General features: G+C 46.8%; 1 protein-coding gene across 2 annotated transcripts in view; it reads right to left on the minus strand.

Moving 5' to 3' along the window:
- Positions 1-13,978, minus strand: part of SLC1A2 (solute carrier family 1 member 2) — a 93,700-nt gene extending 79,722 nt beyond the window's left edge. Inside the window, exon 1 of one of the 2 annotated variants that reach the window (XM_012803893.2) lies at positions 13,957-13,978. Coding sequence is in view for 1 of the 2 variants with exons in the window: in XM_012803889.2 (XP_012659343.1) it covers positions 10,518-10,525 (8 nt within the window). In the remaining variant the exon portion in view is untranslated. Of the gene's footprint in view, positions 1-10,517; positions 10,696-13,956 lie in introns of those variants that run through there. The other variant, XM_012803889.2, reaches the window with a different exon arrangement.
- Between the last annotated feature and the right edge of the window lie 2,354 nt (positions 13,979-16,332).

Raw genomic sequence — 16,332 nt, forward strand, 5'->3', positions numbered from 1 at the left:
ACCATCCTTGAGGGTTGGCGCCTCCACTATGAGCTGTAAGACTGTTGGAACTGGTGGGGCAGGGACATAGGAGTGCAGGGGGTTGCTGAAGATCAACACCCCTAACCAAACACGGTATGAAATATCCACACTGGGCAAGGGGTTGGGGTTGGCAGGGTTAATTATGACCCCCTTACACACCAGACTCTTTCCTTGTCTCTTAAAACAAAAAGAAATTGTTTTACTGGATATGTTTCACATTACCTAAATGTTGTCACAGAAGATTTAAAAACAACAGTGAAAATCGTAAGCCCCAATACCAGGAAAATCTAAAGATGAGCCAATAGTTGTACCTCGAATTATTTTAAATGTTTTATATTCATTTAGACTCATTTACTCTTCCAAACCTCACAACGGCTTTTGGGATTGGCATCCCCATTTTGCAGATGGGAACAAGGCTACAGAAAATAGCTGCTTGCTCAAGGTCTCCAAGTTACTAAGCACAAGAGGAGAAATTCAAACCCAGATCCCTGTTCTTCACGTGTCTTACCCACAACTTCTTTCCATCGGAGGCATCCATCTCCACCCCAGCTCCCACTGCTCTGGGGTCCAGCATAGAGCAGGGACATCGTCCTCCCTTAGTCTGCAGAGGCTGTTCCTTCCCCTGCCAGGCCTCCAGCCCTTTGCCAGCTTCCCAGAAAACTAAATACTCAAAAGTGCAGATGGCGAATCAGGTAGGGGAAGAAGCCACATTTTAGTCAATTCAGGATATGCTGAGCATTCAGCATGTGCACAGGACGGAGGGGACACGATTACTGGGACGCTGCCCTGGGCCACAAGGGGTGTGGTCACAGCAGAGACATGCCATATAAACAAGAGCACCTAATGACAGAAATGTGAACAGACGACAGGCTCCTGAGAGCAGGGTCCCTGAGGAGTCAGAGGGGGCACGTGGCAGCTGTTTGTTGAGTGACTGAATCCTTGCACCTGTTCCCTTCATAAGGAAGCCCGACAGCGCTTTCTCATTCAAGCCACACTGAAGGTGACCCTCGGGAGCAGATGTGACCAGACTAGGCAGAGCAGAGGAGCAGGTGCTGAGGCCTGGGAGGAGGACCCCAGGAGATGTGGCACAACGTGGGTCCGGAATGGATGAGGACCAGGGTGCTCACAGCACACGCTATGCAGCCAAGGAGCTGGGGCTGGGGAGGAGGCTGTAGGGACAGATGGGGTCAGACGACAAAAGCACTTCATTTCCAAGGGAGGGAGTTTAGACTCTGGAAGACGGCGTTTCTGGTGATAGAGATTTGGGTGCCAGTAAAAAGCTGAGGGAAGAGATTAGCTCTCCAACTGAGGGAAAAGGCAGGAGAAAAAGACCTCAAGAAAAACATGAGCTATACCTTGCAAAGCAGCTATTCCGGAGCTGTGGGAAAGGAACCCACCCGAGGCAGACAGAAGGAGCCACGCGAGGCAGCAGAAACCCGACGGTGTCCACGGAGAGCTCACAGGGCCCCCCAAGGGCAGCGTTGCTTCGGAGCACCCCCACTAAAGGGGTCTCCCAGTCTGTACCTGCCACACGTGACATTCAATAGACCAGCTGGTTTGAGCCCCCTTCCTTCTACCTCAGTGTTTTGGGGACTACTTTAAATCCACATCAGTGGATTACAGGCACATTTCATTTCATGGACAAAGTCCAGTTTAGTACAGAGGCTGTTGGTGCAATGTGCTAGAAGGAAGCGTTCTGCGGCTGAATCCCCACTTGAATCCAGGTTCAGAGCCACTGAGTGCTATGATTAGCAACATCTGCCACAGTCACCACATTAAGGAGTGGCACAGACATGCCCAGATTTGCCGTCCTGGATTCCAGTAACTTATGTCCAGTTTATTTCCTAGGAATAGGATCATCTAGAAAATAGACTGCCACGTTAACCTTTGTGCCAGGCCCTGTACCAGGTGGCGCTGTGCAAACAGACATCACTGAGCCCAGTAAATGCTTGTTAAATGAATGATCAAACTCATTTGTTCCTAGGAAAAATGAGGACAAAGAAGCTGGTGGCTGTGAGCTTTAGGAATGGAGGGGCGGCAGCAAGGGCCTCTTCCTCTGAAGTGGGAATTTTGACCTTGCCTGGACCTGAACTTCCAGCACAGACCTGGGCTCCACCTGGGTGGAGCTCAGGCAGCTCTTGATGGGCAAAAGCTCCCAGCACCCAGACAGCTTCCCCTCACTGCTCCGCAGGAGGGGCTGGTACCAACTGACACAGCAAACGAACTGTGGCACCGTTGAGCAGGACCTCACTAGGACAGGCCTGTGAGCTGGAGCCGTCCCAAGGCCTTCCTGGGGTGTCTGTTTTTCCCTAAGAGAAATGTGGAAGGCAAACCACAGAGCCAAAGGTGGGGTGGCCTCCCCCAGGGTTGGGGAAAACCCGGGGAGGGGTGAGAGGCACACATTTCTGGGGGGCTCACCCTAAGTGCTTATTGATGAGCACACCCAGTCATTCTTCTTTGTTGTTCTTAACTCTCAGTGGGTGTTTCAGGTAGTGGATACTCAATAAATAAAACAGAACATTACATTTCAAGGGCTCTTGACACAGGGAGGAAAGCAGACAAGAGGGACAGGAGGAAGCGTGTGACCGATGGCCAAAGTCACCGACGCAGGCGCATGTCAGGGCTACTGGAATTAAGAAGAGAAATTGATGGAACGGTTTGGAACAGAGGCGCAAGGGAGAAGGTTGTGTGCTGCGTTTGGAAGACTCTAGACAGACTTTCCGTAGAGAGAGCAAAGGCAGAGGGTACATACATCAGAGGAAAGAGAGAGCAAGCCCTCAGAGCTGGCTGAGAGGGTGAGGCCCAGACATGGGCAGGACCCACGGGAGGTTGATCTGGGAGCAGCCAGGAGGAGATGGGAAGCAGGGACGTGGGGTGGGGGCACAGCAGGAGCCCAGGCTGGGAGGCACCAGGCCTGACCTGGCACACGGCCCACCACTCAGATGAAAGTGCAGATGAGAGCCAAGCCCCAGTCACAGCGGAGAATCACAAAGGCACCAAAGGTGCAAAAGGAATCAAAACCCAACAGACCCTAGGAAACAACAAATAAAATGAAATGACAGATTCAGTGGGATGTTCTGTGAATCCATAGAGCCACAGTTTTTCTCCCCCCGCCCCCACCAAAGTCTCACTCTTGCCCTGGGTAGAGTGCCATGACATCAGCCTCACTCACAGCAACCTCAAGCTCCTGGGTTCAAGGGATCCTCCTGCCTCAGCCACCCCAGTAGCTGGAACTACAGGCGCCCACCAAAATGCCTGGCTAATTTTTCTATTTTTAGTAGAGATGGGGGTCTCGCTCTTGCTCTTGCTCAGGCTGGTCTCAAACTCCTGCTCAAAGGGATCCTCCTGCCTCAGCTTTCCAGAGTACAAGATTACAGGCGTGAGTCACCACATCTGGCCAGAGCCATGGATTCTTCATGGGGCCTTCCAGATCCACCAAACCCTGTATGGTAAATGCCCAAGGCTGGGAGGCAGGAATTCAGATATTTTCTTTTTATGTCCCTCCCCTTCCCTCTGTGAGGAAATAGAGGGGAGAGCCCTTCTCTCCAGACTTTCAGAGCCTTTTGCTACAAGCAGCCACCCTGGGGGTCTTTCCCACATCAAAGTTAAACATCTGATGAGCTTGGGTTTTAAGGACCTGGTGCTTACTCCTGCCTTGTAAAGGAGCCTCTCCCAGATGTTCCGATTCCCAGTACGCGCCTCTAGGATTTCCTATTTGCTGCGTGCCCAGAGGAGAGGGAGTGGGCAACACACAGTCTCTAAACTTAGGGAGCTCAGTGCTGAGCAGCTGAACCAGCCGCCCTGGCCTGTTCTGTATTAGCCTTTCCCTGCAGGCAGCAAAGTCTGCTGGGCTTCAGGGCTTCATAGACATGGGCTCAGAGACAAACAGACAATCCCAGCTCCACTGCCCAGTAGCAAAGAAACTTTTGGGTGAGTTTCTTAATGTCTCTGAGCCTCAATTTTTCTTCTCCATGAAATGAAAGTGCTGAGTAAGATCTGGGCCTGGCATGTGTAGTACATTCAGTAGGTACCTGCTGAGATGTACCGAAAATAATGGAAGCCACTGCTGGTTTTAGGAAGTACAGACAGGAGGACACCTCCCAGGCCCTAGGGGAACTTGTATAAAATAAAAATGATAATAACAGCAGTAACCATTTCAAAACCAATATTTGAATTTTGACACCTTATTTCTTTGGTTCTAAGATTGGCTTTTAAATTGTTTTAGGATTTCTGAAATTGGAATGCATTATAGTCAATATATAATCTACTGTGGTATTTCTCTTTTTACTAGAAAAACTACTATTAAAATGTGAGTGTGAGTAGCTCCTAAGGGTGATTTAGAATGGATCTGCTTAAGAACCTTCCATTAGGGGTGGCGCCTGTGGCTCAGTGGGTAGGGCACCGGACCCATATAAGGAGGGTGGGAGGTTCCAACCCTGCCCCGGCCAAACTGCAACAACAACAACAAAATAGCTGGGTATTGTGGTAGGCACCTATAGTCCCAGCTACTCTGGAGGCTAAGGCAAAAGAATCACCTAAGCCCAAGAACTAGAGGTTGCTACGAGCTGTGATACTACAGCACTCTACTGAGGGTGACAGTTTGAGACTCTTGTCTCAAAAAAAAAAAAAAAAAACCTTCTGTTAGAGACAGAGGGGCTGTGCTGACTTTTCCTTTTCTCTTTGATCTTAAGGTTTGCACTCTCCCAGCCATTCATATGCAAGCCCGGGAGCCTCCACTTCTCCCGATGCCTAACAGACTCCTGCTCATCCTTCCAATGTGAATCAAACACTGTCTCCTCTAGGAGGCCTCCCTGGCCTAACCGAACAGTTCCATCTCCCCCACTGGCCTGTGTGATTGAATCATGCCTACTCTTTCCCACTGGACTGAGCCCTCCTTAAAGCAGAATGATTTCCTTGACACTAAATCTTACTGATTAAATACACAATAGGAATTTCAATAAACTGTTGCTATATAAATAAATTTGAGTCTCTAATCCAGGGCTAAAAAGACCAATGATTGACTCCCACCTCGGATGATCAAGAATCATTTCCATAATCCTTGGCAAATATCACTAACAGCAAGGGTGAACATGAGCTAGACCTTCAGAAAGGAAAAGTCTTGTCTTCTAGCAAACCAGACCGTGTTGCTATTTAATTCACTGACTGGTAGGTAATATTTAAGCACTTACTGTTACTTGCGCCTTTTGCCCCGCAGCCTCTAGTGATTTCTTTTTATTCCTATTTTTTGACTATAAGCCAAAGCCTCCCTGGAAAGGATGTTAAGTAAATAGAGACCATGGCACTCAGTGCAAAATTAATATACATTCTAAAGTTTGAGGAAGGAAGACTTAACAGACAGAGGTGTTAGAATGCTGCTACTGGTTATTATTAGTGTTTTTTAAAACCCTACAATCCCAGCAACCATTGAGAACAATTTCACACTGAGAAGGGTCCTTAGAAACCCCTGGGTCTGACCACTCTGCAGTTAGAGAACCAAAACATAGATCTGTTACCAAATGACAAGGGGGTCCTATTGGTGGCACACAGGGACAAGAGACTTTCTGGAGTAAAAAGAAAAGCTTGAGGCCAAAAGATCTGTATTGATTCCACTTCTTCAGCTGTTTCTCTTTAGCCCTAACATGGGTTCTCAACCAGGAGCACTTTCATGACATCTGGAGACATTTTTGTTTATTAGAACTAAGGAAAAGTGACTAGTAATGGGTCACGGCCGGGGAGGCTGCTAATTATCCCGCCTGACAAAGAATGATCTGCCTCAAATGCCAATAGCGCCAAGGTCAAAAAACTCTGCCCTAAAAGAAGTCAGAAGAGGCGGAAGGAGCCAGCCTTAGCTGATTCCCCACACTGCTCACCCCTACGCCTCCCACCCGTCACTGGGAGACTGGGCAGCACACACTGAGGCTCTGTTCTCCCCTACATGTGCCCAAAGAGGTACCAGATGACAGGCCCGGCCCCTACAGAAACATGACACCTTTTCCAACTAGAAGTTTTACTGAATTTCTTCAATTCTAAAAAGATATATATTCTCCCCATTTTAACATTTCTGAAAAGGGAATGTGTCTTAATGTTGTCCCCACTTCCAAAAAAAAAAAAATGTCGATATGAAATCAATAGAAACTCTTCTAAAGGATCACATGTTGGAATCAGAGAACCATGGCAGTTTACTTAGAAGTAAAAGCAAACAGATCATGGAGTAGGCTGTAAAATTTGTTTGATCTCCAAATACGAGGCTTCAAAGAACATCCCCACTGCGGCAGGCTCCTTTGGTCAATGTGAGCTCATACTCTTCTGTCTCATTGGTAGAAAGCATGGATTTCACCCTTGGGATGGAAAAAGAACACGGGCCAGAGGGTCCAGGGGAGAGACCAACCGTGGTAGACTCGCTTTTGCAGCCTCGGTGTCATGGAGATCTGATCTCCCCTCTCCCGACCCTTAACCTTCCTCCTCCTTTTTTTCTGTTTTTCTCCAGAGCTGGCACCATCTCAGGTGATCAGCACTTGGGGGTCCCGTGGGGCTCACTAGGAAGGAAGCACCGGTGGGTCCTGCCTGCTGACAGCCTTGTCTCACTGCACTACAGAGTGGTCAACACACCAGTGGGGAAGGGAGGGAGCCGACTGCAGAGCCACACTTGTCCCCTTAGCGGATGGTCTCCTTAGATGAGTTAGGTAGCTCCGTGGACCTTGCTTTGCCCACATGCAAAGTGGCAGCAGATGGCTAACAACAGCACCCACTACAGAGATGGTTTTTTTCTCTTTAGATATAAACAAAATACACATGAAATACATGGAGTATGGCAAACTGCTCACCCAGTGGGTTTGGGCTGCTGAACAGGTGGTAAGACCCCACCCATAATGCAGTCCCCTCTCTGAAAAAATGTTGATATGATTCCAAAGATTCCATGGCCTTATACTTAGCTACACGTTGGGGGTTCCTGAATGGATTGAACACCCTCAAGTACACCTAGATTGGGGGACTTCATGATATGTTTCTTCAAATTCTTATAATCAACACAAACAATGTCAAGAATTGATTTTTAACAATGATGTTATGGAAATGTGTTGCTTCATCCTATAAAATTAATGGAGATAACAGCTGTGACCCCACTGAGGTCCTTGGACCCTAAAAAGGCTTATTTGAAGAAAATTTGCTAATGTCCCTGTACTTTTCTGACTAAGCATTGTGGCAATGCAGTTAATAAGACTCAAGACAGCCCCAAAGACTCCTCTAGAACTCTGAGCAAGCTGTGTTCAGAGCAGGGCACTTTCCAGCATAGCCACTTTTGGTCAAGAACATAATCTACCTTCTCTTTCTGGGGCAACAAAATTCAAGGGCCCTTCTCTGTCACTTGAAAGGAAATTATTTAAGGGTCATTTTGCACTTATTTTTAGGCTTGTCTTGAGACATTTTGTGCAAGTCAGTGAACAGCGTTGAGAGATATAAAATTTCTGACACTTTAGGAAGACGATTAAGAAAAATGAGGGAAGATGAGAATAGAATAGAAAATAGATCTTTGTTCTTTCAACACTTTTCCAGACAGAAAGTCATTATGTTGATTTTATTATATAAAAAGGTAGAAACTAGCTTTCTAATCGTGTATTATATGTATTTTTAAGTATTGTTGATTCAGGCAATAATGAAGTTTTTCCTCATTTAATTTGCAAATTTTTATTGCAAGCATTTTATCCTGTTATAAAAAGATAAGAATTTTTAAAATTAGGTTTATGCCTTTATTCCTGTAATCTAAGTACTTTGGGAAGCCAAGTGGAAGGATCTTTCTTTCCTTTTTTTTTTTTTGTAGAGACACTCTCTTGCCCTCTGTACAGTGCCATGGCAACCTCCAACTCCTGGGCTCAGGTGATTCTCTTGCCTCAGCCTCCTGAGTAGCTGGGCCTACAGGTGCCCACCACAATGCCCAGCGATTTTTTCTTGCAGGTTGGGTGGGAGCCGGGTTTGAACTTGCCACCCTCAGTATATGGGGTTGGTGCCTCACTCATTGAGCCACAGGTGCCACCCCTGGTGGAAGGATCTTTCTAATTGAGGCCAGAAGTTTGAGACCAGCCTAAGCAACATGGCAAGACCCTATAACCATGTAAAATAGAAAAATTAGCTGGGTGTGGTGGTGCACACCTGTAGTACCAGATACTCGAGAGGCTGAGGCAGGAGGTTTGCTGGAGCCCAGGAGTTTGAGGTTACAGTGAGCTATAATGACACCACCACACCTTAACTCAGGCAAAAGAGCAAGACCCTTTCTCAAAAGAAAAGTAATTGAATTCAAATTCATTTAATTTTGGATCCCTAGTAAGGCAGAAAAATCTAAATAAATGACTTAAATCAGACAGGACGGGAGCTTTGTGCAAAAGAGTACATTTGGACTTAAGGGGTGGCAATATTAATTGGGTTTGGTCTTTCTCAAAATGGGCAACAAGTATTACAAATCCGTTTGTATGCCTAACCCCAGCAACCTCATTGGGGGAATATGGTACATAGAACAACTGCTAAGGAAAACATATGGACTACATAGATGGTCATTGGCAGCACCGTTTATAAAGTAAGAAAACTAGGAGCAACCCAATTTAATCCGAGCAAAAAGGTTAAGCACTCGACACCACAGCAACAGTGAAGTATAAAGAGTCATATTCCCATATGGCAAATGACTGCACGCCCAGAAATCTGGGGACAAGGCAAGTCTTCTACACTGTTCCCACAATACAGGAGCAGACAGTAGAACAATGACCAAGCCCAGAAAGGAATTCAGGAGGAGAATTTTATGGTAAAATGGTTTAAGTCCCTTTTCTTGAAAAAGAAGAGGAAGGAGACAGCCTAAAAAACAGATACAAGGCACATGACATGATCACAGATGTGCATTGTCATATGTTATAACCGGAAGGGGATACGTCTTAACAGCTATCTCTAACTGAAGGAATTGTAGGTGATTTTTCCCCTTATTTACAATTCTGCAGAGGATAGAGAACTTTCCTAATCATACTATTCATAACCTTTTGAAAAACTGCAACTGTAAACAAATGAACTTTGAAGACTCGGTTGTAAACAGTGAGAAGAAAAGGTAAAAATGTGAACAGAGCAAGTAATTTATATGATTGTAAAAAGGGGAAAGGATTAGGGTTTTTCACAATTTAGTATCATCCACAGTGCTGGCCAAATGCAGAAAGGCCTCACTAAAAATCCAGCTCTTCCAGGCTGGGTCTATTCTTGCCGGTATCCTAAGTTATTGCTATCAGCAGTTTCTCTTGCATTTGATTTATTACATTGTATCATCTTCTTGGGCTTCTGAAAACAGAAACTAACATGCGAAAGGCTGGAGTAGTAAATATTGAAGCAATATTTAGTCTGGTAACCCCCAAATAGTATCCAGAACGCAGTGAGTAGATAGATGTGTGTTGAAAGACTGAATAAGTACCAGACATTTTCTTTCTAATTACGGAGGAAACAGAGTAATCTGAAGGAATAAATAGCAAGCGGATGTGGTGGTCTTTGTAACACCCACACTCTGTGTTGCAACTGGGAAGAGAAATACTTAACAGTGTGCCAGGGTACAGCATTGGACCAAATGCTTCATGGATTTAGTAATATTAGAAAATTTCTCACCATCAAAGCCAGGCCTGCTGGTTTTCCCATCAAATACAGGAAGCAATGCGGCACTTCGGAATCTTTGCACCCAAGAACCATTGCAAGAATGTAAACTGGTTGACAATAAAATCTTCATAAAGCCACTTCAGCCTGCACTTGCCAGCAGAAATACAGTTATCACACGACAGGCAAATAGCAGAGCTGGGATTCAAGGATTTTTTTCTGGGCTATATATATATATGTACATTGTCATGTTATAACCTCTAGGAAGAGCACGTGGCTCAGTGCCGGGGACACGCTCCTTCAGGATGGTGTCACACACTTGCAGGAGGTTCAGTTCTTAAAGATGCAATCACGGGTCAGGACTTTGGTAAAAGATACAGTTTTTCTAACTCACTACTCGCTATCTTGTTAAATGTTATTTAAGCAATTGAATGGGGGAAAAGGCAGAAAGATGTGACTACATGCATATCACGGATTCATTCATTAGTTCACCCAAGAATATTCGCTGAGAAGTGTACCACATGCCCGACTCACAGCCAGGCATGGCGGTACAGAGACCTGTGCGCTTTATTCAACCATCCAGAGACATTTCTGAAGCCAGTGGTTTTTCCTGATGATCAGATTACACGTCTCAACTAGTCCTTCTTCTTCTGAGCTTCTTATGTGTCTAAGGAAGATCTGACTCACAGGAGGGAGGCCATATAACTTCAGACCCTGGGAAAAGCACGCGTCTTTGCCAACTACCAAAACCCGCTCTCAGGCGTGTTTTCTGACAGCCTCTTTCCCCACCTTTTCATTCTTCCTCTTTCTCCAGGAATGCAAAGTGATTCCCTCCTTCTCATCTCCCCTTAAGCCCACCCGCACCTCACTCAAGGTGTCCGACCTACCTGACCATCCTGTCGGCTAACGGAACGCGCTGGCCACGTCGCGCTGGGCTCAGCTCCGTCTCCCATTGCGGTCCTGCTGTACCGCAGAGGAAAACCTGCCAGGGGCTTGAAAGTTTACCTAGCCCATGTTTTGATGTCAAATATGTCACAAACTGTCCTATGTACTGCTGTCATTTGACTTGAGCACCCGAGGTCACTACCTGTTTGTTTGGAAGTTGTGTAATGACGGGAGGTAAATCCCTCAGCAGGATCGTCTCTGGCCTTTGGTGATCCTTTCCTCTCCCCAGGAAAGAGGACAGGCTGTTTCCTCCCCAAGTTTGTGAATTTCCATTGGGCCATCGCAGCAGCTAGGCAGCCCCTGAGCCCGGAGGGGTAGGTCCCTCTGTGACCAGAGATTCCCCCTCAGCACCTGCCTTCACTTCCTTAACCTGTTCTCCCAACTGCTGTCGTCATCAGCCATTTCACCCCCCAGAAGCCTTGCTCATGTCCAGTTAGCACTGACACATCTGACCCATCAAAGTACTTTGTTTTTAACTTCTAAATCCCAATGCCAAGGAAAGAATCTGGTCTGTTCTTTTTGTTTTGTTTATTGTTGTTGTTGTTTGAGACAGTCTCATTATGTTGCCCTCTGTAGAGTGCTATGGCGTCACAGCTCACAGCCACCCAGAACTCTTGGGCTTAAGAAATTCTCTTGCCTCAGTCTCCCAAGTAGCTGGGACTACAGGTGCCCACAACACCTGGCTTTTTTTGTTGTGGTTGTCATTGTTTAGCAGGCCTGGGCCCGGTTCAAACCCACCTGCCTCGGTGTATGTGGCAGGCGCCCTAACCACTGAACTACAGGCACCATGCCAGAATCTGGCCCTTCTGAAGGCTCAGAGAGGTCCCCAGCTTCTCATCTGTTCCTGATGTTTAAATTCTAAATGTTCTTAGCTTAATTTATTCCTGGTTTTTGTCAAAGGGCCTCCTCTTTCTAATCAAGTGTAACATGAAAGGAAAAAGCCCTGTTTTGAGATAGGTTTGAACACCAGCCCCACATCACCCTCCATGTTTCCATGGATAACAGCACCATTTCTTAGACTGTGTCTCTCAGGACACGAATCCAGCCCCCCCACCCCCCACCAAATGCTACTGGATTTAAAGGTGAAAGAGGTCAGATAAGATTGGAGGCTCATCATGTGCATTAGTGTATCAAAGGCTCTGAGAAGTTCTGCAGCAAAGAAACGCCTCAACTTTGTTTAACCAAGCCACACCCAAGATTATCAGAATCCAGAGCCTTTTACTTTTTGTTTGTTTTATTTTTCTTACATAAGAAGTAGATACACATGATAGCTTTCGTGTGATTCAAGGATCACGCTCAGGAACAATGATCTATTAATACTCTGAAGCCTGAGCTCCTGAGCACAGCACACGAGGCCCTTCCGAGTCCAGGCTGCTGTCCTCGCCAGCTTCCAGAGAAGGCTTCTGGTCCCTCCTTCCTCCTCTCTGCACCCCTCACCATCACAATATCCACACTGTGACAATCCTTCAGGATAAGAAGAGGGGGTAACCTGGTTGAGCTCAGAGAAGGCCCTGAGACTGTGCCACATAGTAAGATGTATTCTTGTGGTAGGGAAGAATAATTAAAGACTTTTTGTCAGAAGATAGATAGGATTCAGGTTGCCTTGTAGAATTATTAATCTGACCAAAGGGTAGCATAGAGAATGGGGCCACAGTTCTCAACTCGGACAGGTGACAGTGGGCAGGGGAATTTCTGAATTGTCACCGACTCCAGACAGCAGACATCCAAGATGTTGGACAGGCGACCTGATGTAGAGCTCCCCCACTATGGGGCCTCTGCACGACACCCCCCAACCCCGTCCTGAAGACTCGATCACCTAGACACACTTCTTGCCATATTTGTGGTTCTTTCACCAAGTGTCTCTGGTCTCACTGTGGATCATTCATTTCTAATCTGAAATTTTCCCATCCAGGAAAGGACTGCATTTCAGTTAGCTCCTAAGAGCAACCATAGAGAAATGTGCGAAAAGGAGGTGCAGCATGCAATGGGCCCCTTTGGGAGCTCTACCTGAGATTTCAATCCTACTGCCACTATTCATGTGCTGTGTGACCCTAGGCAGACGACCTAACACCTCTGATCCTCCAATACCACATTCATAAAGTAGGATGAGAATAACAACAATAACAATTCATAGGACTGTTGTGAATGTTAAATCAGTTTTGAGAAAGTACCTGGAATATAGCATGCAACACATGGAAACAATCATTATGATGATCATTTTCATATATTTATTCATTCCATAAGGATTTCTTAGGCAAAAGAACCACTGACTTTATGAGTCCTTTGAGCAATTTTGCTATTGAGAGTTGCCATGGGAATCCATGCCAAATCCACGGCAAACTGAATTTTCTTGCCTCAAGTCTCGGCAGCTTGACCACCTGCAGGTTGGTGACATTTACCACTGTAGGACTGTGATACTGGCTAATCTCCAGGAAGACTTACTGTGTGCCAGGCACACTCTAAGTGCTTCACATTTGGCTTGATTGACTCTTTAACAGCCTCATAAGGCAAGCACTACTATTATTCCCTTTTGCAGAAAAGGAGAAGGTACAGAGGGGTTCAGCAACCTGCCCAAGTTCATGCAGCAGGTCAATGACAGAACCTTGAAGTTGGACCCCTGAGCCTGCCCATGTTACCATGATTTGCTGCTGCCTTCCCCCCCCCGGGGGGCTTCCTGTGGCTCTAGAGAAGGAGAGGTGTGAGGGCTGCACACGTGAGAAGGGATGGAAAGTGGAGAGGCAGGGCTGGGTGTGGGCGAGGCATGGAAAGCAAAACCATCCTCTGGGAGTTGTGTAGAGACAACAGCCAGTTCATCACTTAGTCAGGCACAGCCTGGCTTCCGGTGCTGCTCCAGGGTGTGGACGTCTCAGTAGGAGGCAGACAGCAGGCTGCTACCTGGCAACAGCGAAGGGAGCGGGGACAGCCTGGGACCTAGGACACAGCTAACGGGAGCAGAGTTGCTGCAGACGCCTCTTCTCCTGGGTTGCTAAAGATATTCGAAATTTGTAAAACTTCAAATTTCCCGCCCTAGCTCATCAGAGGGTTTCCAAATGTCACCTGAGTTACAGAACCAGTTCCCTCCATGCTGTGGGATTCTAGGAGGTGAATCCCCCCCAGGCACCCTTCTCTCACATCTAGGTCTGTCCTTAGAGCACTTTTTGTCAGCCAGGTGCTGTATGCGGAACTCTGCCAGCAGCCTTCCCACAGAATTAGCACCTCTACTGTACTCAAGGGGCAGAGAGAGAGAGGAACTTGCCCTGGGACATGGGGCTGATGAGACCTGGAGCCGGACCGCAACCAAACAAAGAAGAGAAAAAGTCATCTCTGGGAGTGCTTGGCACTCTGGGGGTTTGAACAGGTGCAGGTGGGGGGGCGTTACACCTTTCACCTACTGATTTCTTCTTGTTCAAGCCCCTACTGTGGGTGCTCAGTGGTATTTTCTCTTCCATCCAAGACAAGAGCTTAGCAAGAGGCAGGCACCTGGGCAGAGGGCGGGCGACCCTCAGACACAGGGAATCGGTACTGTTTTCCATCACTGCTACTCGGTGCATGGAGGCTAAAGTGCACGCAGCTCTAGGAACAGCGTCTGCTCTCTTTGACAAGGGGACACCATATGTGTCCCCACCAGAGAAGGCACTCTCCCTGCTGTTCTGGAGGTGGCATCCGGGAGGCTGGCAAACTCCCAGCATTTGATGTCAACATACAGGGGAGCGGGGGCTTTGGGGAGAGTTAAGCAACAGAAAGTTGTCCTTTGTGCTGCTCTCACAGACATTTCTGGAAAGGGTCCGTTTGGGGCGATTTGTCATTTACTCAAGTTGACTCACACTGAGAAGCCAGCTCAGATACTGTAGTTAAAAATACATCTCTGCCCCCCCCCCCCACTTTTTTTTAGACAGAGTCTCACTCTGTTGCCCTGGGTAGAGTGCCATGGGCTCAGCCTAGCTCACAGCAATCTCAAGCTCCTGTATTCATGAGATCCTCCTGCTTCACCCTCCCAAATAGATGGGACTTCAGGTGCCCACCTAATGCCCGGCTAATTTTTTAATTTTAGTAGAGATAAGGTCTCACTCTTGTTCAAACTAGTCTCGAATTCCTGAGCTTAAGGGATCCTCCCAGGTTTGGCCTCCCAGAGTGCTTGGAATACAGGCGTGAGCCACTGTGCCAAGACACCCATCTTCTTCTTCTTCTTCTTCAGAGCCTTTTGGGCTCTGAAGGGCTTTATTCACCAGCCGGGAGCTTACAGCTTAGAAGAATTCCAAATGGCTGCACTCTCTGACTGGCTTGGTCTTTCCTTTATCAACAGTCAAAAAATTCCACCTCAAAGCTGCCCTTCTCATTGGCCAGTTTGAATCAACCAGGAGATGCTATTCCAGCCCCTATAGAACTACAGGATTTCACAGAACTTGGAAATTTCCAAGTTCCAGGAAGTTAAGTTAAGTTTATAAATTCCCAAGAGCTGAGTCACCAGGGAGAGGACCCTGCAGGTATATCCTTGTGGTCTCCTTGAGAAGACCTGTTCTCCTAGATCTCACCCTTCTTGGGTATCCTCTCTCATTCCCCCCTTTTGAGACTCCAATATATTTTAATTTGGGGTCTCAATAACAGCTTGTTTCTGTAGGTGCTGATATTAATTTTTAGCACGGAGGTTTTAGGTCTGTGACTCTTCTTGGGTTCTCTACTTAGGCCTTAATAGTACCATGGTGGTGGGCAAGTTTTTACTTTTCCCTGTGACATTTCAGAAGTTATAGATAATGTGTATTCTAGCAGACCGGACTTGCATGACCAGCCTTGCACAGTTGCAAACTGGGACTTGTACGTAGACTGAAGCAGTTACATGACAGCGCAAGGTGAGCGGCGGGCTGGGTATGCAGTGGTACCTTAGCAGAGACTGTAGAGGCTAAGCCCCTACCCCGAGGAACATTGGCTCAGAAGGCTGAATGAATTTTACCTCAACTGGAGCCTTAGAACCAAGTCAAGGGAAACATGGGAATGCTTTTCTGACTCTCCAAGTACACAGGGCCACCCATCTTCTCATTAATAGTCTCTAAGTGTGCTGAGGACCTTCAGGCAACAGTGGGAAAAGTTCATTTGCTGCAAAGTTGCTACACTGGCTCTAGTCACATGGGAGAGGGTAACTTGTTAACTAAACCCTTAATTTTTTTCAGAGTTATTGGAAAACACTAAGTATAAAAAGCCCAGGAATATGATTACAGTCTGCTGGAGTCTGACCACTACTCACGAACCACACAGACAAAATCAGACTCTGCTGTGTCTCCATTTATTCATACATAAAATGCAGATAATCACAATACCTACTGCAGTCATCAGTTAATCTGTACAGATGCTGTGGCAGTGCCCGGAACATCACATGCACTCAGTACAAGTTTCCACCCACACTCTACCTATTTCATAATCTTTACACTAATGATTAACTCTCATTTCTTCTTCTCTTACTGTGTTCACCAGGTACATGGCGGAGGGCCTGTTGACATCACGTGACTCGGTCCTCACGCCAACCCTGTAAAGTGGGTATTATGCCCATTTTACAGGTGAGGAGACTGAGGGAGGCAGAGCCAGGAAAGTTTATACTGGTGCATGCAGGGCAGGACAGGAACATGGTCCACCTGAGCACACAACCAGCACTATAAAATCTCATTGTCTGCTTAGAGCGAGACTGGGAAGCTGGCAAGAGAAAAAAACCTCATGAAGAGGCAGAGATGTTAAGTGATGAAACTACATACACTTTGTACAACACCA

The sequence above is a fragment of the Otolemur garnettii genome, unplaced genomic scaffold (assembly GCF_000181295.1).
Source record: "Otolemur garnettii isolate 467f Iridium unplaced genomic scaffold, OtoGar3 scaffold00001, whole genome shotgun sequence".
Lineage (NCBI taxonomy): Eukaryota > Metazoa > Chordata > Mammalia > Primates > Galagidae > Otolemur > Otolemur garnettii.